The 27,931-nt window shown below is 46.3% G+C and overlaps 1 protein-coding gene and 2 long non-coding RNA genes across 4 annotated transcripts; all 3 read left to right on the forward strand.

Annotated features, from left to right (window-relative positions):
* The first annotated feature begins 1,214 nt into the window (after positions 1-1,214).
* LOC137904008 (uncharacterized) lies at positions 1,215-4,037 on the forward strand. 2 transcript variants are annotated; one of them, XR_011105797.1, is made up of 3 exons: positions 1,215-1,309; positions 3,159-3,289; positions 3,481-4,037. It is a non-coding gene; the product is annotated as an uncharacterized lncRNA (long non-coding RNA). The 2 variants fall into 2 exon arrangements; XR_011105798.1 differs by lacking the exon at positions 1,215-1,309 and adding an exon at positions 2,985-3,077.
* LOC137903595 (uncharacterized) lies at positions 2,247-2,912 on the forward strand. Its single transcript, XR_011105784.1, has 3 exons — positions 2,247-2,357; positions 2,560-2,737; positions 2,829-2,912. It is a non-coding gene; the product is annotated as an uncharacterized lncRNA (long non-coding RNA).
* A 3,183-nt stretch (positions 4,038-7,220) lies between the features above and the next one.
* LOC137904120 (vasoactive intestinal polypeptide receptor 2-like) lies at positions 7,221-15,738 on the forward strand. Its single transcript, XM_068748282.1, has 13 exons — positions 7,221-7,277; positions 9,093-9,192; positions 9,632-9,739; positions 9,884-9,981; positions 13,247-13,344; positions 13,887-14,025; positions 14,123-14,273; positions 14,713-14,773; positions 14,844-14,913; positions 14,994-15,085; positions 15,169-15,307; positions 15,410-15,451; positions 15,549-15,738. Exons 1-13 carry the CDS (start codon positions 7,221-7,223, stop codon positions 15,720-15,722), a joined length of 1,329 nt encoding a protein of 442 aa, XP_068604383.1. The 3' UTR covers positions 15,723-15,738.
* The last annotated feature ends 12,193 nt before the right edge of the window (positions 15,739-27,931 follow it).

Genomic DNA, 27,931 nt, shown 5'->3' on the forward strand with positions numbered 1-27,931 from the left:
ACGTCCTCCTTTTAAAACAAACCCAAATCGAATCTTCTTTTTCTTTCGTGATCCTGATCAGGAATCCTCAGTGAAGAACATCCTCTTGGCTTTTGCTGCCGCCGATGCGAATGACCTCGTATGATGAGATAAGGTTACAGATAAATATCCAACTTTACTGTTGATGTGTGGCTGACATCATCATCATCATCATCATCGTCTTTGTGTCTCTTCCATGTGAGGAAAAGAAAACTTTATGCATATCAGAAGTTGCTTAGCGCTCGTTTGGCTGACAGGAGTCTGTTTCAGTCCCTGTGTGTGTGTGTGTGCTTGCGTGTGCGTGTATTGTATGTAAATAGTGTCGATTTTGTACGGTACAAGTGTGTGTGACTTGTTTTGTACACATGATAAAAAGATAAAAATGACACTTTTATAAGAGCCTGCTATTGGCTCACTGTCACACTATACAGTGCAATAAAGTGCTTTGATTGGCTAAAACACTGCCGGATTATTGTTGTTGGGTAGATTTGTCTTAATGCGCCAGGAATCTCTACACGAATATATAAAAATACGATTATGCCGTTAGCGACTGATTTCAGACTTTGTGAGTTCAAAGTACATTTTGTATGACCATTACAAAAACTTTGGTATTTACAAAGTTTATTATAATAAAATCCGAAGAGAAAGGTTTTCTTTTCCCTTCCTCCTGCCGCTGTCGCTCCAAGGTTTCCCAGCCTTCTTTATTACCTTCATATCCAGCATCCTCTCGTTGTTTGTCCTTGTAAACATGAGATGTTTACAAGGACAAACAAACAACACAGAGACGCTGCAGCTGCTCATGAATGTGAAACTTCTTATCTCCTTCCTTCTGCTTCTAATTCCCTCTCCTCCCCGATCAGACTGGAACGCCGCAGTAAAAGCATTCCTGAATGATTTATTTATCTAAGGTCATAAATGACTGAATGATCTGAGGGTCACACGGTCGATTCTCAATCCTTCATCCCTTCATCTGCCGCCGACGCCATCGTTCATTTTGTGTCATTTTGGTTGGGGGTGTGCCGCAGGATTTTGTAAATGTAAAAAATGTGCCGCGGCTCAAAAAAGGTTGGGAAACACTGCGCTAGACTAACACTTTTATTTTGAAACTTTCAGCGGAAGTTCCATCATTGTGATTGTGACTTCCGCTATTTAACGCCGGGCATTAGTGACGTCAGAAGTGTGTCTTGCACCGGACCGCACGGCCAGGTTTGGCATTTTCTAGCGTCGAAAGCGCTTAAAATGAGATAAGAGGAGTTAAAGGAGACCAAACGAATCCGAAGGCTTTGAAAAGGTAAAATGAGTTTCCCGATTTATGACATCTTAACCGATTCACGCGCAATATAATATGCTAACGGTAGCTAGGCGCAGCTAGCTCGGGCAGCTTTTGTGTTTTCTCCAAATCCCTTTTTTCTGTTTTGTTCTCACGCCGATCCTAAATACCGCTCGTTTTCTGTGAGTGTCCCTTTGTTTCATGTCACATAAAAAAGACCGATGTGAGAAAGTAATAAGGCCAAAAAAAAAAAAGGGACTCCTGTTCGTCAAAGGACGATGAATTAACTTGTAGGAATGTTTATGGGATTCTGAGCCGCGAGAGAAATTAGACACCCTCAGGTGAGCTCTTCTGTTGAGCTGCACCCAGGTGTGGCTGGGGGGGGGGTAATGAAATGCAGTTTAGCATCTAACCGGAAGTGCAATTACGAGACAAATGTTCAGGTTAAAAAGATTTTACACTTGTTACGTACACAGATTTGGTGTTAGGAAGATTCTACAATAATAATATACGGTGTCTTAATCCTCCTCCTCTGTTCAGAGATGGTTTCTCCAGAAATGGCTTCTTTAACTCCTCTTTAAGCGTGCGTGTGTGTGTGCGTGCGTGTGTGTGTGTGTGCGCGCGTGCGTGGAGCAAATGGCACAAACAACTTTCAGGTGACTTCAACCTTCCTCGGCTGGAGGCCCAGAACTCTTTTTGTTGTTGTTTTTGTCATTAGATGTTATTCTGTCTCTCTCACAGTCCTCAAAAATGCGGAGTCGACCTCTGACCCTGAAGGACAGCGATGGCAGGCGGCAGGGCTTGGGGGCGGCGACGGCGACGCCGCATCCAGCTCGGCCTTCGGCTGACGATGAGGCCGATGGCGGCGCGTCTGATGGCGGCGCTCGTCCAATCGCAGAGCTTTTTACCTTTTCCTCAGCACTGCCTCCTGTAGCCGTGCCCCCATGCTGCGGTTCTCAGCAGTTGCCATGGAGACGATATTTGAGTCGGCGAGGGGCGTAACTTGTTTGAGTCCCCTGAGGCCATTGAAGGACTGGACAGCCCCGCCTGGCCTGAACAACGACCACTGGTTGGTTGGCTCTAATATTAACCCTTATTAATATTCATGAGTATTAGTACATCATAATATTGCACTTAGAGCATTAACTATAACTTTCCTTTCTCCTTGCAGCTATGTGCAAATATACCCTATTTTAATGTCTTATTTCTTTGTGCGTCATTTCTAGTCGGTGTGCGGTTCGTGCATTTTAAGTAATTTATATCTCTACCAGCCCAGCTTCTCCCGCCCGGCGACTTCAGAAGCAGCGGTCCAATCACAGCTCCCGTTGCCTACGCCTCCCCCGGCGACGGTCTCTTCCTTCGCCGTCATCTTCAGCCAATGGACTGTCTGCTCTGCTTTCCACGAGCCAATCGACAGCGGGCCCAGAGTTTCTCAGCGCAAATGGAGAGGTGGATATTTTTTTGTTTCCTATTTTTTATTGTCAAGTCATTTTTACTCATAGTTTCCGCTGATTGGATCTCTGTGTCCATTTTATGTCAGCGAGCCAAACGCGTCTCACAGATTCGAATCCGGCGGGCATCACCGCGTGAAACGTTGCTCACGCCAATGGGACTGCCAAAGGTCAAAGGGTAGGTCGCGTGGGTGTGGAGGAAATGAACACAGTCATTTACAAACACATTGACCATATTCCAAAATCATCAGTAAACATTTTTTCAGGTTAAAGAAGAAAGAGTTCAGTCTGGAGGAGATTTATACGAACAAGAACTACAATTCCCCCTCAACCAACAGGTAATGGTGACCTTTAAAATGAATAATGCAGATCTCGCTGAATCTCCAGTCTTCTACCATGTTTTGTTTTTCACCACACAGGAGTCTTGAAACAATATTTGAGGAGCCACGGGAGAAGAATGGAGCGCTACTCCTGATTGGACGGCAGAAAAGACGGAGGGTTCTCCTTTTTCCTGACTTCACTCAGCCCCGGAAGAGGAAGAGACTGCAAGGTGGGTTGGGAAATGTATTGAGAGCATGATAAAGCGACGGTAGTCTCCTTATTTATGTCCCTCCTTCGTGTTATTTTGTATTTTATTTCTAACTACGCAGTTGTATTCATTATTACTACATAGAGGTAGCACTTCTCTTTTCATCATCTTGTTCTTCACACTTCTTTTTTCAAAATGTTTGTCGACTTCAGGGGCGGGACTTCCTGTTACCATGGTCCCCAGGAAGCGGAAAGCATCTCTCCGTCAGTGCAATGGCAGCGTCCCTCGTGGGGACGAGTCAGACGTGGATGTGATGCTGGTGGAGCGACTCAGTGCTCTCGAAGACTTTCTGGTACAACGAGGCTTGGATGTGTGATCTGTGACATCACATCCTGTCAGCAAACCAAAGGCCAAATGAACACATGGGTTTTTTTTGCAGTGTATTTGCTGTTTTATTTTTTACAGTGTTAGATGTGAAACGTGAACCAGATGGATAGAAATATAAATGTACATTTTCTTCGTATTGCTGATCTGATCTGCTCGGAAGAAAAGCCCATAACGGGTGGCTTATATTTTCAAGAGGTTTGTTAACATCAATACTCTATTAGTACTGGGGCAGTACTGAATGAGTACTACGGCAGTATTGTGTGAGTACTGGAGATCTAAAATATTTGGACCTTTTTAAAATGTAATATATTTCAGCTGGCAAAATGTCTATATTTGGATCAATACAATTTGTGTCTGCAGTTGGGTTTGTTGTTGATTATTTGTGGACATGAGATTAAAGTATGTATATTCAGATTGTCTGTGATGTCATCATTGGTGTTGAGGATTTGTTAATGACTGGTTATCAGCTGGTCGAGTTTATGCTGGCCTCACAGCCAGATGGTACTGGGTTCAAATCGCGTCCGCGTCGGGGTTCTGCTGTTTCCGCCCACCTCCAAAAACATGCAAATTAGGGGAATCGATTACTTCAAATTGTCCGTAGCGTATGAGTGTGTGCGTCGGTGTGTGCACGGGGGTGGGGGAATAGTTGGTAGCAATGTTGAAAAGTTCAAAGAGCCCCGGCTTCAAATCCCACTACGGGAATGGGATAGAGAGGGGGTAGCAGGGTAGGCCCAGGGCCGCCTGGGCGGGGTGAAGTGGACCGGTCCAGTTCACCCCGCCCAGGCAAGGCCCCAGGCCTACCCTGCTACCCCCGCTCTACCCCACCCCCACAGCGGGACTCGAACCCGGGGCCTCCGACACGGTGGTTGGTAGCAATACCAACCACCCCCCAGTGCGGGGTAGGAAACTCGAGGCATTAACAAAGTCATGCTTGTCGGATGATGAGGTGCTATTTCAGACCACAGCGTGTTGCACTGGAGCTGTGCTTTTTCCTTATGTGACGTCGTACTGCATTCTCGGTGGTGCAGTGGGTAGCACACTTGACTCCCAGCCAGAAGGTCCTGGGTTCGAAACCAAGGGGTGCAGCATGTCGTTTTTTTTTTTACAAGAATTTGAGGTTTGTTGTTTGGTCCTCGGCAGCTGTGTTGGATCAGTCGTTCTTCGCCTCTGCGCTTTGTGATGATGCTGGAGAGACACTGATTTTGGGTGTGAGAGTTATTATTGCGTGTGGATTTTGGTTCATGGGTTAATGTGGCTTCCAGTGTGTGTGTCTCTAGTTCAGCTTTTCCCAACCGGTGTGCCGCGAGAGATCGTCAGGTGTGCCGTGAGAAATTTTCCAAAAAAAAATATATATATATATATATATTTTTTTTTCTAATATCACGTAATTAACATTGTCGGGTGTCCGCGCTGTAATAAAGTGTGTGTGCCGCCCGTAGATCGCTCTTCAGACTTTGAAGTGAACGACAAGAGCTGGTTTCCGTCATTGTGAGCCAAAAAAAAAGTCTGTTAAAGTCTAACGTGATTGGTCGAGATGTGTGTGTGTGTGGGCGTGTGCGTGTCCACAACGAGCAGGGGGTGGGGGGTGTTTACGCACACGCAGCACAGCGAGCGGACGAAACGAAAGGGAGGCAGGGAGAGAGAGAACTTTAGACTAGAGACAAACGACGTGCTAGAAAGGGTGAGGAAAAAAACGAGCGATAGAAAACGTAGAAATCTGGACACATTTTAACGCGGTTGACACAAAGGCAAAATAAAATAAAGTAAGATCGTATCTTGAGGAGCCGCTTATCCAAAGAAGTGCAGACCCACTGAGCTGGTGGGAGTCCAGGTGTTCAGTCTACCCACGTCTCACACACGGAGATTGAGACTGTATCGTGGCAACATCTGTTCCCTCAGAGAGAATCTTCTCCAGAACAGGACAGATGATAACAGAAAGGAGAAACAGGATCAGCCCCTCCAAGCTGAGCCACTTGGTTTCCTTTGATGCCAATCTTCAGTAAAACAGTAGAACTGTTACCTGATGCTGCTTTATCTTTTGCACTTTTTAATTTATGTTTTCTTGTTGTGTTGTTTGAGATTTAAATGCAGAGATTTGACCTTGTTCTCTGTGAGATGTGTTTGGTTTGGTTTTGTATTTTATATTATATAATATGTTTATTGTAGCTAGCAGTGCAAAGAGGATTTAAATAAAGACATTTAATAAACATTTGATATATTGCATGTTTTTACATTAGTAGCTAATTTTACACTGCACATGATTTGGTATTAAATTAATTTTGTCAACAACAAAAAAATCTGAGGAGCCACTTGGGAGCCAAAAGAACCGGCTCTCTTAAAAGAGCTGGAATTCCCATCACTACACTGAACTGAAACAAGATGGTGGTTTAAAGCTGAACTTTGCTGATCTTCCTTTGGACAGTTTCTGGTTATCTGTTGCCAAGGAGTTCCCCGTTCTAGCCAACAAAGCTATTCTGACATTGCTCCCATTTTCAACCACATATCTGTGTGAGCTGAGCTTCTCAAGCTCGACGGCGATAAAAACTACAAGCAGAGAGAGACTGAGAGCTGATGAGGAAGAGCTTCGTGTGTGTCTTCATTTTGTGTTCATCGAAACAGCCCCAGGTTTCCCACTAAGTATAAATACATAAAAAAACTATATTATTAATTATATGTACTATAATAAAGGTCATCTAATCTAATATGTACTGTTAGAGTAAACTTAATGGAAGTCCGTGGTTTATTTCAGTCTGGGAATAGTTGCACAAATAGGCAGAAAAAAAGAGATGACGTCACAAGCGGTGGAGGAATTGTTCAGATTCTTAATTTGATTAAAAATACAATGGTTACCACATTTAGCCCAATTAGAGGAGCATCGTGACATCGTTTAAATGAAATCTGTGATTTTTGGTGAGTGAATTGAATGCAGATTTTTTTTAAGCCTCTGTTAAAAGTAAATGGGAAAATCAAAAAATAATTTGTATCCAGACGGGTATCCGGATCGCTCTCAAGATTTAATGGGATTTAAATTATACCAAGACCCATCTTCAGGATTTATTTCATCAAGATCCATCCAGGAGTTTTTCCATTATCCTGCTAACAAACAGCCAAACGCAAAATAGAACCTCCTTGGCGGAGGTAAGAATTAAATTGTAGTGGCGCAGATCGGCCGCTAGGCGTCGCTGTTGGCTTCGTGTGAACCTTAGGCGTCTCCGTCGCGTCCGGAGCGCGCGCGTTAAGACCCGCGTGACGAGAACGCGCAATTGTGTGTGAAATTGACCAGAGGGGTGAGAGCGAATCTCACATTCACTCCGGACCCTGAACGCGTCACAGAGTGGACCGGTTCGCGTCGTTTTGGACCATTATTCGGGTTGAACTTTTTTTTAAATACATTTTGGGATTGATTTTATTTATTTATTTATTTAGAAACAAGCGTCTTTGCGCGTTCGCGTCACAGACCTGAGTTGACAGGCTGCGCGTCGTTTCGGTGCGTGTTTCCTGTTGGTTTGGGTTAAATGAGCTTCAGGGGATTCGACCCGCTGCTGGATCTGGATGAGATGCGACCATGACCCTCCCGCAGCTCCTCGCTCTGCTCCTGCTCGGCGCCGCTTTTATCCGCACGGTCAGTCATCAATCATTATGATCGGAAATGTTTAAAAAGAAGGAGTCTCACCTTTACGCGGATATCAGGCTCGTTTTATTGTTTGAGCTCTAATCGATTTTAAAGCACCGAAATACTCTAAAATATTCACACGATGAGTTTATAGTTGCATTTCTTTTATTTTCTTTTAATTTTTTCCCCTAATGTTTCTATTGGAGCTGTATTTGAACGTCTCAAACGGGCGTCGTGCTGCGTTCAGGGTCGTTGTTACGCAGCACATTTTTGGCTGTTGCTGGTTAATTTTTAATGTTCGGGGTCTGGTTCTTGTGGACCTTTAGAGAAACCACCCAAGTAGATGATTAAGTCTGTAGAAACAGTGTAAAAGTGACGTCAGAGTGTGACTAACGTCTTATATAGAATTTTTTTTTTAATTAGAGCTGGAGAAATTTCATGACTGATAATACGGAATCAATTTATCTCCAGACAATAACAAACCTAAAGAGAGAGGTTTATATTCTAACAGAGGATCAATCACAAAATATCACTGCCTCTGAACTTTGATTAATCGTCTGTAAAAGCGTTTTTAAATCTGCTTATAAGCCACTAAAGATGCTCAACAGATTGTTTATAGCGGAACGATGATGTCATATCTCTCATAAATGTCTATAAATACGTTTTGGCATCGACAGACATTCTTCATAACTCGGAACATTCCTGAAGAGTTCCAGGTTCACAAACTGGATTTAAAAATGATTTTAAATGCAATCTGATGTTTCATCCATGATGGATCTGTGTGTGTGTGTGTGTGTGTTAGATGAGAAACGGCGTTCGTTAGACAGCGGCAGATGAAATAAAGTCGAATGGTTCATCCTCCATCCTTCGCATTTTTCTATTTGTAGAGGAGCGTTCTGACAAATGAAAAAGTGAAAGCTTTAAAACGAGAGAGGAGCGAACTGTCCTCCCTGAGGAACACCTCAAGTTTACGCCATTACTTATCATCCCTGGAGAAATGTGAAGTCATCTTTAATTTAGTGTCATTTATTGAGCAAAACTAAAACAGAATGTCTCACCTTTAGTTTTAAGATCCGCACGTTCAAATGTTAATGTGATGGATAAAATGTTCCTCAAGCTCTCCTCGTCGTCTTCGGCGGACTCGTCGGGCGTTTAGAAGTCAGGAAATCATTTTCCTACTCCGAAGCCCGGCTGCTGCATCCGTATCGCCTGACGCACGCCGGCGCCTGTCAGATTATTTCTAATGAATTTCATTCCATTCCAGACTTTATCCAGATTTTATCTCCGTTCCAGAGATGATGAGTGGATCCTGCAGGATGGGATGCCAAGCGGAGTTTAGAGGAACGATCGGGAATGCCGTCAGAAGATGAAGTGATGTTTGATTGGTCAACAGGGAGGTTGTGTGTGTGTGTGTGTGTATCCATGGTTACCATCAGCCACACCAGGACACGCTCGCGCTTCCTGGATTCATCTTTTGCGGTCGACGATCAGCCGATATCAGAGCTGCTAACGAGGGGAGGAAGAGGAAGAGGAAGAGGAGGAGTCTGTTGTTGTGATAAACGGTTTGATGAGACTTTTATTGGGCGTGAAGCCGCTTCTGCTCTATGCAGATGACTGGAAGCAATTCGACAATGACTGCGGTCGGAGGAAAGTTTCCTTTCCTGATGATGCTGAATTATTCCCAGTGAAAGTTCCCACCGGTCGTCGTCTGACTGCGACTGTGTGTGCTTCAGGCACAGGCTGGCGTGTGGGAGAAACGACACTCGGAATGCGCGGTAATATGGAGGAGATATTAATATTCATATTTACTTCCTCTCCTGACAGGTTCATGGAAAGTTTCCCCGATGCCACTTCTTTTGGGAGATGCAGAGATCCATGAGCGAGTGTGTGACGCAACTGGAGCAGCAGACGCCTGGTGGCACAGGTACGCACACGCACACACGCACACGCACACACACACACACACACACACGAGGATTTCTTTATAAATGCAGTGTGTATAATATTGCAAGGTGGGTGTGTTCAGACGCAGTTTCAACACAATCTCTATCAATTATTAATTTGCCTCCCTGAAGAACACAGGAAGTACTTGTGCACAGGTACTCACACACTCACACACACGCACACATGCACACATGCACACATACACACGCGCACGCACACAGGAGTGTGTTTTCTTAAAGCTCCTGTGTTTGAATGTTTCACCAGAGTGGTAATAAATTTTATCTTTGTGGCTTTCAGCCTGTGGATGGGGAGGTTTTTCCCACGCCAGCGTGTGTGCGTGTGCGTGTGTGCGTGTGCGTGTGTGTGCGTGTGATGCTGTCTATGTGAGTAACTGAATGACGCCTCTTCTGCGTGTCCAGGATGTCCCGGCGAGTGGGACAATGTGTCCTGCTGGCAGAGCGCCGCGGCCGGCGAGGTGAGGACCCTCCCCTGTCCCGCCGCCCTCGTGCACCTGTCCGGAAAAAAGGGTGAGTCCTCCGCCGCTCCACCCGCCGTCGCCGTCGGATCTGATTTTGGGAGTTTTTAGAGGCGGAGCCACTTGACGCGTGTTCGATGCATCGCAGGTTAGCAGGTGCCGGTTCTGAAGGTCTGTCCCCGTCCGTGTGTCTCAGGTAACCTGAGCAGGAACTGCACGGCGAGGGGCTGGTCCCCCGTCTACCCCGTCATCACCGCCGCCTGCTGGGCCGACAACACGGACGGACCCGGAGAGGTGCGTTCGATGCCCTTTCTTCTTTCTGATTCAAGGTGTTCAACTGTCGGGATGTCAGTAGACGATTTCCTGGAGTTCCGGCGTCCCGGTTTCGATAAAGGATCCGCGAATGTAGAACAGGATGTGCAAAGTCTCCGTCTGCACAAAGGAAAGGATTAGTAGGCTACCGCCCCGCCCCGCCCCGCCCCGAAAGAGAGATCTCAACGTGATGTGGATTTAGTCAACCGTCGTTTGTTTTTGCCCGCCGCGCCGGAGGAATCTGTGCGTTTCAGCTCCAGGCCGTCGTTTGAAGGTGCGTCTTTTAAAACCGGGCCAGATACGAGGAGAGGGACGGACACAAGCTAACGGCAAAATGGCAAACGCAAGAAGAAAGGGAACAAATGATGCTTCCACCGAAAACCGGGAGGAGGAGAACGCAGCGGTCCGGTCACACTTCATGTCGTCACTTCGCCTCCGAACCTCTTTTCTCACGCGACACGATGAGGTGTGAAAAGAGTCCAATCACCGGATCAAGGTCGAAGGTCGGGGGGTTAAGGGAGCAGATCAGACGTGAGGAAGACGGATCTTTGACCTCCAGCTGAGCGTCGGGCTCAGATAGATGGGGGCATTCGGGATTTGATTTTAGGGATGGAAGCGCCCGCCGGACCGGGTTCTGTAGGATTCCGAGTCGAGCAGCTGAGACTTGTGGCGAGACACGGGCTTAGACTCTCCTCCGGCTGACTTGCGGGGTTCAGTTCTTCTTCCTTCTCTAATCCTCCTCGTCTGTTTCTCTACAAGACGAAGGCAGAATTTATTTTCCCCTCTGCAGCCGAGCTCCTCGGAGGATTAGGAAGCCGCGCTGAACGGTTAACCCTCTGAAGGTTGCAGGTGGTTGTGAAAAAAAAACAAAAACATCCTCCAACGTCCCCGAGTTGATTCCCCGCCCTCGCCAGTCCTTGCTTGTTGTCTCCGTCCATCACGCCATGGACGGTCAAACCGTTTCTGGTTTTTTCTCTTCTGATTTGCGCTAATCTCATTTTACGATCGCTGGCGTGCACTCGAGTTTAGATAACGGTATCTGAGGCTCGGCGAAGAGATAAAGAGGATGCAAAGCGCGTTAAAACACGCCAGCGGTCCAAACGGCGCTTCCTGCGTAAACGAGAGCGTCAGATCGCTGTCGCCCGTTTCGTTTTACCGCCGTGTTTCTATCTGATGGGTCGTTTGGCTGTTTTCTGCCGGTTCCCATGGCGATAAACACGAAGAGGATGTCGACCGCTGCTGTAATGTTAAAGTGACTATTATTATTTTGTTGAATCAAAAGTATACAAGGCTCCTTTTTATTTGTTTGGAGGCGAGCTCCATTACAGATTTTATTTAGAAAATGATGGTTTGCCGTTTCAGAAATGAACTTTATGGCGGTAACTTAAAAATAAACTTTATTGCAACATCTAAATCTGCAAGAGAAGAGTTTTTGAGGTCTAATCTAATAAGCGGAGAACATAATCCGATAAGTCATGTACTGTCCACACGCACACGCACGCACACACACAGCTGCATGGTGATCCTGTCCAGAGCCCTCAGGTGTGGGATTCCGGCTCCTTCACTGTCTTGTATTTGCTTCCTGTTGAAGAGGACGGAGGTTTTCCGTCTGGAAAACATTCTGCAGCGAGATGAGCGCCAGACGTCACCGCTGGCGCTCGTCTCTCTGCAGAAGAGACACTTGAAACGCGGCGAGACGCCGTTCGTCGTCCTCGGATCGCTCTCGCCGCCGGAAAGGACGGAGCTCTTTAAATAAAGCGATGAAATGTCCAGTTCTGTGTGTCTTTAGATGACAAAGGATGAGCACGTTTTAACGACGTCATCAACGCGTTTTATTAACGACACGACTGCAAAGTTCTGACTTGGATTGAGGCGATAAAAGTGCAGAAGCTCATCGCTCAGGAAGGGAAAACTATCTGTTGGGCCGAACTCCAGCATGCAGGCCCCACGCCAGAGCTCCGTGCTGTATATCTCACGGGACTCGCTCTAACTCGGGCTCTAATTCGGGCTCTCAGGCTGCAGGGACGGACTCTGAGAATCACGACAGGGCGTCACTTTAGTTTCCAGATGTCGCCATCCACGGCGTTCCAAGATCATGGAACCTGCTCTACCTTTCCTGCGGTGATCTGTCGGCGGGAAAGAGGCTTCCGGGCTCTCGACGCCAATATTCAGGAATTACTCATTTAAAAAAAAAAACATTTCGATCAGATATAAACGGAGCTGTGCACTCTGACATGTCAGAAGTCCACCGATATTTCATGCAGCTACATGTTTTCATTTGATTCAATCTTGTTTTATGAGCACAAACGAGATGACCCACCGGATTTAGACCAACGGGCGAGACCAGGAGGTTCGCTCGGCGTGACTCCCTGCTGTCTGGGGAGGAGGAGACGGGAGGAGAACCCGCAGCAGGAGTTGATGGATGATGTCGCGTTTGGACGTAGAAGGCAAAAGGCTGGGCCAGCGGGTCATCAGGTCTCGGAGAGAAGGCCTGAGAATCGGTCTGAGGAATGAGCCGCTGTGTGTGTGTGTGTGTGTGCGTGCGTGTGCGTGCGTGCTTTTACATCCCCGTGGTTTAAATTGTAACTAGTTTGCTCCAGTTCTGATTTAAACTGAGGACATTATTGTCTTTTTCCGCTGCTTGAGAATAAAGATTTGGTTTTAATTTAGCGGCGAGCTTCATGCCGAGTCCGAACGTGTGCAGTTCATTCTATGAAGGCGTTCACGTGTGGAAACGAAATGTTTAACGTGCGTGACGCGTGTAGGCTTCGGTGACATCTAGTGGTGAGGCTGCAGATCGCAACCTGCTCCCTGTGTAGATATAAAAGTCCAACCATAAGGTGTCAGAAATAGTTCTATTCCGATAGATCGTCCTGCACACTCCTCCTGTAAAGTGTTTCTGCTCAGGAAAGACGATGCAAACTGTACATATCGTGTGTGTGTGTGTGTGTGTGCGTGTGTGTGTGTGTAATCGCCAGATGGTCTCTCACAAGTGGGGAATGTTGTTTAGAAATGACGACAGCGATGAGTGCCAGGCACCATCGCGCAATTCCAAAATCCAGATCCTAATCGTGCTCTTATTGTGAAAGAGCCTGTCTGTAGAAAACACAGGCGGGGCCCTCCTTCATCAATGACGGGATACAGAAGGGCTGTTTTTGTTCTATTCGTATTTACTAGCTCATGCTCGTCTCTGATTGGTTGTTGCCTGCTGGCTGTAATTGTTGGCTTCCTGTCTGTGTGTGTGCAGCTGGTGTTCTACAGGGTGGTGAAGATTCTGGCCACTCTGGGCCACAGCCTGTCCTTCCTCTCCCTGCTCACCGGCGGCGTCATCATCTGTGCCTTCAGGTAAACGCCAACGCGGCGGATAGAAACCAGCGAGGCAAAGGCATTCGAGCTGAGACTGACGGATGCTTCGGCCGGGAGGAGGTTGGGAACGGCGGAGGGTCCAAGTAGAGAGTCGAGCCCTGACCTTTCTGATGAGCTCTAATCAGAAAAACCCTTCATAATCCCGACTCGCTGCGGTTTGTATCTCGCCGAAGCGTCACCTTTCTCCAGGTTAAGTTTAAATGTCCCTGAATTTAGAGCACGCTTGCTCTAACGCGGGCTCTAACGTTCCACGCCAGCTCGTCTCAACACGGGGTGCCTGAAGGATTATTCAGGACACGCATAAATCTACACGCACACTCGAGCTCGAGCGTTTCCCAACGCGCACGGCGGCGTGAGGCTGGCGGGATCCGCAGCTCCGTCTGGACTCTGGACGCGCTCCAGCCGTCCGCTCGCCGCTATCGGCGTGTTTAGATACGGCCTCTATAAACACGCTTCTTAACATTCTTCTCTCTCTCTCTCTCTGTGTGTGTGTGTGTGTGTGTGTGTGCGTGCGCGCACAGGAGGCTCCACTGCACGAGGAACTTCATCCACCTGAACTTGTTCGTGTCGTTCATCCTGCGAGCCGCGGCCGTGCTGGTCAAAGACGCGCTGCTCTTCTCGGACGACGAGTCCGTCGACTGCAGCACGCAGCCCTCGCTGGTGAGGCGTGCGTCTGCCTGCACGGCGCCCGTCGCGTTTCCACCGCTGTCCGTGCCCCTCCAACGGCGCGTGTGCGTGTGTGTGTCGGCTGTTCCAGGTGGACTGCAAGGCCAGCCTGGTGTTCTCCAACTACTTCATCATGGCCAACTTCTTCTGGCTGCTGGTGGAGGGCGTCTACCTGCACACACTGCTGCTCGTCATCCACAAATACTCCACCCGCCTCCCCGTCTACATGCTCATCGGCTGGGGTAGACGCCGCCGGACGGCTTTACAGGCGTACCGTGACACGCGAGTATAAGGCGCTCCCGGACCGAGCTCCTAACTCAAATCTCAAATCAGTTTTCCCCCTCCACTTAAAATAACTGGAAACGATTTCATCCGCTCCGTTCCTCAAATCGGCGCTAATAACAATGGAAAGCCCGTTTTTAATTGCTATATAGCTGCTAGCATCGGCTTCATATTTACGTCCCCCCCCCCGGAGCCAGCCGCTTCCTGTCTGCAGGGCTTCTTGCAGAAACACGGACGGAGCGTTTCACTTAAAGGTCAGCTGGTAAACAGACTCCCGTCCTCTGTGTTTGCTCAGCGCGCTCGTCTTTCCACCGACGCTTCCTCCTTAATGCACCACCGTTTAGCTCCAGCTGCTCGGGACGCTAAACAGACGCTGCGCTCTGTCCGTCCCTCTCCCAGGAATCCCTCTCGCGTTCATGGTCGCCTGGATCGTATGTCGGGTGACGCTGGAGGACGCGAGGTGAGGACGCCGTCGGCGCCAGCATCCGGCGGGGTGGAGCTAAACGCCGATTTGTGTCCTTTCCTCTCAGGTGTTGGGAGATGAACGAGAACGCCGTCCCCAGGAGACTCATCAACTGGCCCATCATGACGTCCGTCATTGTGAGTGTCTCCTCCGACGCCTTTTATCCAGTCTGAACGACATTCTGACTTTTCCTCTTCCTGCTCGGTTTGTCTCCCAGATCAATTTCGTCCTGTTCATCAGCATCATCCGCATCCTGGTGCAGAAGCTGCGCTGCGCCGACGTCGGGGGGAACGAACAATCGCAGTACAAGTGACGTAGTTCGGTTGAGAGGGCGCGCTCCAGATTCAAGCTGTGAGCAGACGTTGAGCGGCTTCTCCATGCGTGTCCTCCAGGCGTCTGGCGAAGTCCACCCTCCTGCTCATCCCTCTGTTCGGGGTCAACTACGTGGTGTTCGTCTACCTGATGGAGCCGTCCAACAAAACCTTGAAGTACGTCAAGATCTTCTTTGAACTCGGCCTTGGATCCTTCCAGGTAAGGAAGGCGTCGCCGGTGTCTCTTCCCACCTGTGGCGTGACTTCGCCGTGCCCTCAACTTGCAGTATTTTTTACTTTTGTGTGTGCGCGTGTGTTTTAGGGTCTCATCGTGGCCGTCCTCTATTGTTTCCTCAACAGCGAGGTGAGCCGGAGCTCACGCTAATCTTTCTAGAGTCTCTACTTCAGACTCTAAACTCGATTTTCGCTGTATGTGTGTGTGTGTGTGTGTGAGGGGGAAGGTCCAGATGGAGCTGAGGCGGATGTGGAGGCACCTGTCCTTCAGGCGTTTCAGGGGGCGGGACTACAGGCTGCACACCTTGTCCGTCAGCAGGAACGGCACCGAAACCTCGGCCCCGCCTCCCAGGCACGCCAGAGCCCAGTCCGTCCTGCAAACGGAAATCACCACGCTGTGACCGGAGGGGTGGCCGGATTCTGGGAAGGACGTTCGGAACCGATGTTCTGAAGCGGCGAAGACTCACCGGGGGGGACAACCTGTCTGGACAAATCGTTCGTGACGTATCCGAGGCGAAGGAGCAAACATGGTTGCCTTGACGACGGGCGTCAGTTCATGACAGTGCCTACTGATATCATGCATCATTTGAAACCATATTCTATATATATTTAATTATAACGTTGAATTTTCAGTATATTGTATTTACATTTTTTTTTACATCACTATTAGGTGTGTGCATTGATTTTTTTTTATTTTTTATTTTATTGGGGAGGCTCTAAAACAAAAGATTTACCACGGCTTTGAAGTCCATGTTTACGGAAGGTAGCGTTGGTCTCTTTGATTGGCGGTTATCGTAGCCAATAGGGTTACACTCCCAACGTCACGCAGAAAACCATCCGAGTCCGAGTCCTTCGGTCATTCATCTCACTGCCGACATTCGTCTTCCGTTGTAGGAACGTCGTCCCAACCCGAGGGCAAAGGTCGGGAAGCAACCGGTTACAGAAGCTCATTTAAAATAAGGCGGCCCTTTATTTTTCATTCAGGTTTGAATTGTTGTTTTTTTGTGCCTTTATCTCCATCCAGAATTTTACCAGAACAGAACTCTTTGGACTAAGGTGTTTATCAATGATTGTGCATTAATGCAGGAAAGAGCCCAAAAAAAAACACACACATTTGACAGCTGTATCGTTGTTCAAATGTAAACCTGTGAAACTGTTTTTTGTATTAAATCTTTTATCGGACCTGCGTCATGCTTGGTTTTTATGAATGAAGGGTGTAGTATTCTGTTTTAGTAATGATGTCTAATATGATTAAAAAAAAAGGGGAGGAAATACTAAGTACAAATCTTCCTCTTCCTCTTTCAGCTTGTCTCGTCAGCAAATCAACCTTCTAGCCGATTGAATACTTAATTCTGACAAAGTAAAAAAGTACGTTTCATTATTTCTAACCCGAACCTCACCACGGACATCCGGGAATCTAATTGCAAGATTACAAAACAATTGGTTAATATCCCGGAGGTCCCGCCTACGAAATACGTTGATTGGACAAGCCCCACCCACGCGCCTCGAGCCGAGCAACGACAGGTGAGTGCAGCGTCACTATTGAGATTTATGTGATTGTTGTGGTAATAACTGACGTCAGCGGCTGCAGTTTGACGTCAGACGTAAATTTGTGTTTGTTTTTAATGGCTCCTTTTGCTTTTCTCTTGTTTATGTGGATATATCATTGATAAAACGATAAAACGCATGTCAGAATTCACCAGAATGACAAATGCAGTTCAGCTTCCTTCCACTAGATGGCAGTGAGGTCGGGTTTAAAACTCATTTAAAAAGTGTAATCTAAATATTATACAGGTTCGATTCTGCTTGAAAATGGATAGACGGTAAGAATTACCGTCTAATTTAAAATAATTTTAATAAATACTTTGTGTATTATTGTACATGCCAAGCTTTGACAATAAAAAAACATTTTAAAGACAACAGTAGAGGTCAGATGTCAAGGAAGCTATTTTACTCAACAACTGATTCATTATTTTTCTACATTTCATTTCGTTTTCTATCTCTCTTTCTGAAGAACGTCCCCCGGGCTCCGGTTCTTCACAACTCGGTAAATGTGGCGGTGACTGTGGAACAGAGAGAGACGCGGGGATTAGAATCGGTATTTCTGCGTTCATTCTGCTGCGTGTTCGTGCTGCTTTACATGTCGGGACCCATCTGGCCTCTGGATTAACGCAAACCGGTCCGCGTCTTGTGGTCAAGCTGTGAAAAATAGAGAGAATGAAATAATGGAGACTCTTTCAGTTCGGAGAGTCGAGCCTCACGCAACATGCGCAAACTTACATGATAGCCTTCACGCATGGAGATCTGGCGGGAGGTTTCCGATAAGTGTCCCCAATGACGTCACTGCTGATGTCGGCGTTGGTTCGGCTGACGCAGCACGGAGGCGCGAACCTCCGGGACGGATGGCGCCCTGCCGGGGACGGAGAGGACATGGGCGCTGGTGCAGCTTTATTATTATTATTATCATCATTATTATTAAAAATAACACAAATCTGAATATAAGACTTTATTTTAACTTTAAATGTGGAGTCAGAGTTTTCTCAGATGAGTGAACATTTATAATGCCACTAAAAAATGACGTTTATGTGAGGATTATTATCAGAAAATGACCTTGAGATTCGAACGGAAATGGGAAATGAAAGTGATGAAATAAATCAAATATTACAATCACTCGCTTGTTCCAGTTTCCTGTCACATTTAATTATAATTTAAACATAACTGAAGGTTTATGAGCATGTGAGGAATTTTTACTTTACTATTTAAAAAAATTAATTCATCTGTATTATAAATACAGACGCTAAAACCCAGAGAAGCGTGTTTGACTGTAGGAAGAATAAATAATTGTTCTGTACTTACAGTTGCCTGCAGACGCAGCACAGCAGGCCAGGAGGAAGAGGAGGAGGAGGAGGAAGGTGACGGACTGGGCCCTCGTTCGCATCTTCATCACGATGGACCGGTCGACGGAGCGTTTAACGGGTCTGGCTGCAACGACACAAAGCGATGGACGTTAAATTCAGAGGTAGAGGAAGGGTGGCTTTGGGGTGTGAGCCGCGCCCGTGACGCACCGTTGTGTGTTTTTTCGTGGTCGTGGTGCGATCACACCTCCGCCTCTCAGCAGAAAAACCCTTTAGACCGGCAGCGTCTTTCTGAGAAACGTCCACACTCATATTTTCCATGTTGCTTTCGTGAGCTCGATTTATTTATTTTTTACTATTTGGAGGTGACACAGGTTAATTTCAGGATCACCAGCAAGTCAAATCCTAAAATATACGACCTGGAAATACACTTTAAGGCTGAAGTGAACTCCCGCAGGTCAAGGATAAATACTTCATTCTGGTTTTACCTGAGTTAAAATGTGTTTTCCAGCTTAACTGAATATATTTAAGCGGACAAACCTCTGAAAGCCTCAAACTAAATGATTCTGCTTTCATATTATGCCGTCAGACAATGCAGATATTTCTCAGGGGATATAAGAGCATATGTTTTCTCAGCCACATTTAAAGTTCCAGTTGTATTTAGATCTTTTTATCACTTGATTGCATCGGGTGATTTCCCCACATCGTAAAATCGTATCGGAAAAACAAAGCAAAGCTAAAACGTAACTCTGAAACCAGACGGGTGTCGATGGCGTTGTCCTGACGGACAGTTTTAAATCCTAAATCGGGTCGACTTCCTTCCTCTTCCTCGGCAATCATGTGATTTATTTAAAGTGCCGACGGAAGAAGTGACCCAGCAAAGTGATGTCAGCGTTTATTAGATGCCAGTCACACGCAGAGCGGCGCAACGATGCTGGCGAATAACGTGATGATGGCGTGCGGTGAAGACGAGAGCGATGAAGATGCTTTATGCAATGGGTTAAATGACCTCTTTGACCTTCAAACTGCCCGTCTAGACTCGATTGTCTTGATTCGCCCGAGCATGTCCCGAGAGAAGCAAACAAACAAACACTGATGCAGACGCTCAGATGCAGCCTTTATTTGTTTTAACAAGCTTAAATATCAATAAATATCTCAAAAGTATTTTCTCTGAGTAGTTTCATCCATGAGTTTAAGTTAAGTTTCATTAAATTACATCATTATCATCATAAGGTTTTGTAAACATCAGTAAAGACACTCAGTAATTAATACTTCAGTCCATTAAATTAAACTAATAAATACTTGTACTGAAAAGATCTTAAAAGACGCTAAATGTCCATTTGAGGTTCATCACAAGATCCTGTTCGACAAACTCATTCTCTGGAGGTGGAGGAGGAAGGAGCGAGCGATGGAGAGGAGGGCGGAGGAGACGAGGAAGGAGGTGAGGCGGTGGACGTGATGATGGAGAGGAGGGAGACGGTGGACGAAGAAGTGGCCAGAGCTTTGGCTTTCCTGTAAGGAAGATGATAAGAGATTAGAGATGGAATAAGATCAGCGTATCTAATCATAATAGTAAAAATAAACTCACTCAAACGCCATGATCTTGCGGAGAACCCAGGGAGCTCTGATGTAACTGCAGAAGAAACCCTTTTCTGTTTGAAAGCTGCAGGAAGGAGAAGCGAACGCGACATTAACACTTTAATTATTATTAAACGGTGTTTTATCGCCGCTGAAATTCAGACGCATCCACCGCGTGGTTTTACGCCGACCTACATGACGGCCAGAGGGCGAACTCTCTGGACCCGGTACCCGACGATCGGGTCGGTTATCTCCAGGTGGCTGGTTGTGCTGCAGTAGGAGGCCAGCTTATCCACTGAGCAGGGAAACGGGTGAGAGTTCGTAAGAAAACACGAATGGAATGATAATTCAGACCGACGTCGTTTATCTCCATCTCACCTGCCGAACCAGAGCGAATCACGGCCATGAGGGCGAGGGCGAGGGCGACCAGGGCTCCACGGCTCATTTCAGGAGGAGGATGGACGGAGCGCTCAATGAAGGGGTAACTGTTGGCCTTCCTCGTCCAAAGAGCTCGGCTGTGCAGACGGCTGACGGGAGGATCCATACTTAAGGCCTGAAAAAGCAGAAGCGCCCCCCCTCCCCCCCCCGGTTTAGTCACGGCCCTGCGTTTTTCTTCATTCACCGCCGTCTTCATCTGAATGAATGAACCTTTAGCCTAGACAGATTTCCATGAAGTCACTGACAGGAAACGCTTTCATCACGCTGTTTTATTTGAAACATGTATTCGTGGTTTCTCCTGTATTTCCCGTCTCAGGGTGGGGAATCCGTCACAGGCAGGAGGTCCACTTATTGACTGGTGAAATAAGCAGCAGACTCAATGCCGTCTGGTGGATATTTGGTTATAAAGAAGAGACCGCTGAGTCGGACAGGGAGGAAGGAGGTCAGAGAAATGACTAAACATACACTTTAGTTGTAAGGAAGTTGTTGGGTGAAGTAATGGATCAGGAACCAGAGTTGATGAATCTGACTGCCACTCAGCATCCTTCTACCGATATAGTCCCCGTCTCTCCTCTGGACATGTCCAAACCATCAAAGTCTGGCCTCTCTGACCTTGTCTCCAAAACGTCTAACCTTCACTGTCCCTCTTATTGTCTCAGTTCTAATCCAACCTGGTCACGCCCAAGGAGAACCTCATCATCTTCATCTCCGCCACTTCTAAAGGGGCTCAGAGCTGATCCCTGGTGCATCCCACCTCTACATAAACTCCCCCGTTACTCCTACTGCACACGTCACTGCTGTCCTACATGTCCTGAACTACTCTGACATACTTCTCTGCCACTCCAGACTTCCTCATGCAGTACCACAGTTCCTCTCTGGGCACCCAGAGAGGAACTGTGGTACTGCATGAGGAAGTCCCACTGTACTGTGGTACTGCATGAGAAAGTACCACAGTTCCTCTCTGGGCACCTTGTCCTAGGCTTTCTCTAGATCTACAAGGACACAATGCAGCTCCTTTTGACCTCCCCTGTACTTCTCCATTGCTAGCCTCAACGCAAACGTTGCGTCTGTGGTACTCTTCCTCAGCATGAAGCCATACTGCTGCTCACAAATATTTACTTCTATCCCTAGTCTAGTTTCAACTTCTTTTTCCCATAACTTCATCGTATAACTCATCAGCTTTAGGGTCCACAACTCTGTTTGTCTCCCTTCTTGAAAATGGGCACCAGAACGCTTCTCCTCCGTTCCTCTGGCGTCTCCTGTCCCTCTAGGATCGTAAACAACCCCGTTAAAAACTCTACACTAGACACTTCCAAACCTCCACAGGTATGTCATCCGGCTCAACTGCCTTCCCATTCTTCATCCTCTTCATCGCCTTTCTAGCTTCCTGGTCCACAACAGGTTCCTCTACGCCCCTTTGCTCTCTCTCATTTTCCTCATTCATTAATTCCTCTAAATACTCCTTCCATCTTCCTACACACTACTGGCCTCTATCAACACCTTCCCACCTCTACCCTTCATCGCTCTAACATGCTGAACATCCTTCCCGTCTCTCTCTCTCTGTCTGTCCAGCTTGTACAGAGTCTTCTCTCCCTCTTTACTATCTAACCTGCATACAGGTCATCATATGCCCTCTGTTTGACCTTTGCCACCTCTACCTTTATCTTGCATCTCATCTCCCTGTACTCTTGTTTACTCTCTTCTGTCCTCTCAATGTCCCACTTCTAATAATCCTGTGAATTCATGCATGATTACGTGTGAAAATACAGAACAGTTGTTGGTCTTCCTTTACCGGAAAGGTCACCATCTTTAATTTATGCTGCCCCTTCTTGCAGAGAAATGGGACACGCTCTCCTACACGCAGTTCGTTACGGGGGGGTCATATGAATTGGGCCTTTTGTCTTCTAAAATGTGCACGTGTAATGTTGATGCAAATTTCTACGCTTCCTGTCCACACGGAAACGCAGTTATCAATTTTTAAAGCATTAATTCAATTCATATATAACAAGAAGGCATGAAAATCAGTGACGACATGTTTGAAGATGCGCTTCTGTCAATGTGGCTCCTGTAATGTTCCGATCAGAAACCCGCGGAGGTCACGTGGCGTGTTTCATGTTTGATTCATTTTTGATTCATGTGTGGATAAAACTCCCACAGCCTCTAGAGCTTCTTGCTTTCGCAAGGAATGAAATGACAAGATGAAGGTAAAAATGTGGTGCAGCGTAGGATTTATTTATGACCATCAGGCGAAACGTTTTTGACAAGTTTTAAAATAATTTAATAAATAAATAAGTATCTCTAAATAGTTCCTACTACACATCAGGGTTCAAATTAAAAATGTATAAATAACATCTCTCATCATAAGGTTTTTTTTACATTAACTTGTAAATATCAGTACACACACTTAGTAATCAATACTTCTCAGTACTTGCATTCAAAAGGCATTGAAAGAAACTAAGTATTCATCTTTAGTTAAAGGAGGCAGGGATCTCAGAGGAGGAGAGGGCGATTAGGAGGAAGGAGTGGAGGAGGGAGGAGGTGAGGCCGTGGATGTGATGATGGAGAGGAGGGAGGCGGTGGACGAAGGCGTGGCCAGAGCCTTTGCTTTCCTGTGAGAACAATAAAAGGCAAACATGTAAATAACGGACAGAATGAAAAGAGTCCGAGTGAAACGGCGGGCCGTAGTGAACTCACTCGAACGCCACGATCTTGGAGCGAACCCACGGAGCGTTGACTTGACTGCAGAAAAGACCTTTCTCTGTTTGAAAGCTGCAGGAATGACGAAGACGTAGGAATGAACACTTTCTCTCTCAGCCGAGACACGAATGAAAAGTTCTTATCAATGATAAGTGGAATTTATTTCCTGTTAATGTGTCAGTTTGAGGTCAGTTTAAATGTGTAACGTTAGAACAGGAGCCTTTAGAGCGCACGCGGCGCTGGTTTTACTTACATGACGGCTCGGACACATGGAGGCCTTGCTTTCTGGACCATGTAGCCCGTGATCGGGTCGGTGATCTCCTGCCTGCTCACCGTCTTGCAGCAGGCCGACAGCTTATCCACTAAGGGGAGGACAAAAGGTTATTGAACACCATGAAATGACAACTTCCTGTCAGGCTTGTTCATCCGATCCCTGGTCCTACCTGCCGATCCGGGACGGATCATCACAGCCATGAGGGCGGCAGCGAGCAGCGCGCTCTTCATCAGGGTTCCACAGTTCATTGTGAGAAGAGGATGAGAAAAGATGAATGAAAGATGGCCCGTCTTCCTCTTCAGAGAGCTCGGAGTTCTGTCGGCTGACCGGAGACATCGGATATTTAAGGCCTGAGAAAGCAGAAGCGATGCCTCCGGTTCGTCATGGTCCTTCTTTCTTTCTTTTACCCCCCCCCCCCCCCCCCCCCTTTCTTCCGGGGATCGCTATGAAATTACTGACCACTCGCAAACAGGAAGCACTTTCATCATGAGGTATGGTTTGCAAAATGTAGTCATGGGTTTTCCTAATGTCCTGATACCGATAGATAAATAGCATTTCACTATTCAATCTTGAATCTCAGATTTCTCACTTTCCCCCCTCCAAAAAAAAATTGTAACTTCAATCTCAGAATTCTAACTTTATTCACAAAATTCTCATTCTCATATCTCATTCTGAAGCTCCCTTGAGAATGGAAACACTGAACTTGTACACGACTGTGCAGACAAGAAGGTTCTGGGTTTGATTCCCATTTGTATGTTCTCCCCATGTCTGAGTGGGTTCTCTCCGGGTTCTCCGGTTTCCTCCCTTCTGACCACTTTTGCAGAGGATGAAATGATGGAGAGGAGGGAGAGGCACACAAGAGGAAGGCCAAGTTTACCTTTCCTGTGAGGGGGGAAGAAAAATGAAGATGAGGAGGTTTTGAAGATCATGAAGATTTCGACTGGCAGGGTCGGATGGGGTCACGACACGCTTGTGATCCATGCACGGTCACGTCCCAACATGTTCCTCTGAGCCTCCAACCAAACGTAACAAACGACACACCAGTCGGGTTGCGTGCACGACCTTTCAGGATGCACTTTAGAAACACGCCCGATTCTTTATCCACATTTCTGGAGAGCCCATTGAGTAGTTTTCTGCATAGTCTTGCAAAAAGAAAGCCAAATCGACACTTTGAAAACACAACCTCCACGTCGGAGATGAGGTCATTTGCGTCTTCTCGTTTGGTTAAAGGCTAAACCTTCACGTTTCCTCATCATCCTGTGTGCATCTGTTTTATGTCGGTGGCAATAAAGCTAAAAGTGGCAACGCAGCACAATAAAAATACACATTTACAGGCAGGACCTTAAGACTGTAAAACGGTAAAGCACAAAGACATGACCCATCAGGCCTCAGTGCAAAACAAATCTTTATAAATGTGCTGCTTTGGATTAGATGAAGGAGACGGGAACCGTGTCGGATTAACATCAGAACCAGGACTTTCAGTTTATTGTCCGTGAAAGTGAAAAGGATCTTTGGGTGGAAAATTAAAACAATGAATCTCTTTCTTGGAAATATTACTCATTAAATATCCCTGAAGTTTCCTAATATCCTATGTTGTAGAAGAGGAACCGACTGGTCAGTCCGAGCGACAGTCCTCTTTGTAATCCTGCTGACTATCCCTTTTCAGTGGGGGGGGGGGGACTTCTATCCGTGAGTGATTAATTTCCCGTCAGCGGCACTTCTTCCTTTTATCATCAACATCATCATCATCGCTGCAGAAGGTGGCAAGACGGCATGTGATTTTGCAGACAGGACTTCCTGAGAAATAAGCGAAGAGGAGGGGGGGGTTGCGTTTACTGGGGGTGACAGCGCAGCGGTAAACACCTTCATAAACTTTTACAGATCGTGTGGCCTTGATGGAACAGCTGTTCCAAGGATGTAAAAAAAACACTTCAAATATATCTAATGTGTATTTTTTATATGAAGAGATAAGACAAGAATCTGAATCGCTCATCTCAGTGTCGATGGAAGGAACATTAAAATAAACCCAACTTCCTTCCTCTTTGCCCCCCCCCCCCCCACACACACTTCTCATTTGGAGTTGCAACATGAGGGGTGTTTTTTGTACGGAGAGGGCTTCAAATGCAGAATGGATTTTTATTTTTTACTCTTACCAGAAATCATTTTGAAGGAAAATCCGGTACGGTCCGTACGGGTCGGAGTTCATAGAGCAAAAATATTAACGCTTTAATATATTTTAGTTTATTTATCCACTTAATCAAGAGAACCACATTTCCTGTATTGGCACCTCTCTTGATCGTATACCCCGTAATGATTAAAATGATAACTCGTCGTGGTCAGACAGATGGACTGATGGGGGGGGGGGGGGCAGCTTTTGAGGACGTGTCCCCACCGTGGATGAGTTCTGGGACGATGCCTCGGTCATGTGCCTCACCGATCAAACCGCAGTTTCCCAGGGGCCGGCGTTTCCTTCCGTTTGCTACAAAAAGGGAAGCATCTTTATCCACCGCAGCAGAGCGGATGCCGTCGTTGTCATTAAACCGAAAGGATGTGACGGATTGGTCAGTTTCTCTTTCACCGTGATGTCACTGATTCACCTTTACCATCGGGTGCCGTCTGCTGCTGGTTGAACTGGGACCATCTGTGAGTCCGTTTCCTGCGGCGCCGACGTCAGCACATTCTAAACCCTTTAGCTTATTTTATATTGGGCGTGAAAAAACCAGGCTGACATGTTTCAGTATCTTGACTGGCTTTCCTCGGCACGCACAATCACATCTGAGTCAGCACGCGGTTGTCATGGAAACGGGATGGCTGTGTTGATTTCCAGAACCTCCATGTGACGATTGGTGAAACTGTGAGGATCATGTGATGGGAATGCTTCTCAATGATTGGTTCAACTGGGGTTTTTTTTTTTTAAGTATATGAATTGACCTTCAGGAAAAAAAAAATTATTCATCTTTACGAATTTATTATCATCATGGAAAGATAATGCCCTCGTCTCATTTGAAGGATTTAAAGACCTAATGTCTCCAGGCCGGGCATCTGTGTTGCTGAATTTTTACACACACACACACACACTGACAGAGCCGGTTGGTCAGTGTTTTATCGCCCTCAAGTGGGGGAAAGATAACTTGCCGTTAAATTGCCCAAAAATATCAAAAACATTTTTTACCTCTGGTAAGGAGGTTCGGTTTTTGATGGTGTTTGTTTGTTTGTTTATAAGCAGGATTACAGAAAAACTGCTGGATGGATCTTCATGAAAGGAAATCTGAAGATGGGCCTTGGTCTAACTTAGATCTCATCAAATTTTGAGAGTGATCCGGACACCCGTCTGGATGCAAAACAATCTTGTAAAATGTGCATTCAATTCACCCACGTGTGAGTGAGTGAATTGTGCTTTTCTAGTGATTAATGGTTTCTGGATACCAAAGAGCCACAGCTTGATTGATCACCGTTTCCATCTTTAGGTTTCACATGTAGGAAGAGTCAACAACTTTATAAATCCATTTGACATGATTTATTATTGGCCCCAGGATCAGTGGAAAGATACTGATCGATACTGTTTAGTGACAGATAAAAAAAGAAAAGGCCACAAAATAGCATTTTATAAAAAATATAACATTAAATATTTAATTTATTTTAAATAGAGTGCTGTGTAAATGTAATAAATAGTAATCAGCTGCTGCTTTGCTGGAGTATTTCACATTCTGTGTTGCCTTCCTAACCTCAAATCAGGAGGACAAGCCAATCTGCCCTGCAGCGAGGAGAAAGGGAGGAGAAGGAGGAATAGCAGAATGAGTATACAAAATGTGGAAATGCATACACAAAGTATAAGTAGTTCGGAACTGAAGTTAATGAAACAATTTTATTACATGTACAGATACGATCTGCTAAAGCTTTAATTGATCTGTTTCTGGTTTTCGATGCATTAAAAGCTGATTGGTTAAATGATTCTCACCTGCTGTATCGCATTCTTGAGCCACGCCGCATCCGGATGGACGCACCACTGTTTATTCGTCGAGGTTTTGATCCTGGAAACAGACACAGAACAATTAGAGGAGATCTTGATGCTTCGGTTTCAGACCTGCTGCGCTTACAGGAAGGCGTGGTGGCGGCAGCCCTCTCGTGGTTTCTGCTCGTAGCACTCTTTGATTCTCTTTATCCGCCTGGAGTTGGATTTGCGACAGCAGGATAATCCGACAATGGGAACGTAGGAATCCACTGCAACACCAGAAACACACGCACACACACACACACACACACACACAAGGAAAGGTCAGCAGAGCGTCACCAGGTGTTTGGATAGCAGTGTCTGATAATTATAGTGTAGCTTAAAAAACAGCTTGATTAACTATAGACTTAAAACATTCACACAATGCTCAAGCAATAGTTCACGTTCTGCAGCTGCTTTTTATATACTTTCTTACAGAAAATGTAAAATGCAAGAAAAAAAAAAAGGTGATATTTCTTATCTGTGCTCACAGAAGAGATGAATGGATCATAATTATCATTATCTACTTGGAATTTCCACTTGTGGGAATAATAAAGGAGTATCTTACCTTTATTGTTAATTAAAGTTTACCCTTTTGCCCGGGTTTTAAAGTTGCACGAGAAGAGGATTTACCTTGTGACACAGAGACGAGCATCAGCACAGCCAGGATGAGCAGCCCGGCACGGCGGCCGGCAGAGAGAATCGTCCTCGTCTTCATCTTCGTCGCTCAACCCGCTGGAGATCAGTGAAGAACGAAGCTGAGAGGCGTCGTCTTAT

This window comes from Brachionichthys hirsutus, chromosome 14 (genome assembly GCF_040956055.1).
Source record: "Brachionichthys hirsutus isolate HB-005 chromosome 14, CSIRO-AGI_Bhir_v1, whole genome shotgun sequence".
NCBI lineage: Eukaryota > Metazoa > Chordata > Actinopteri > Lophiiformes > Brachionichthyidae > Brachionichthys > Brachionichthys hirsutus.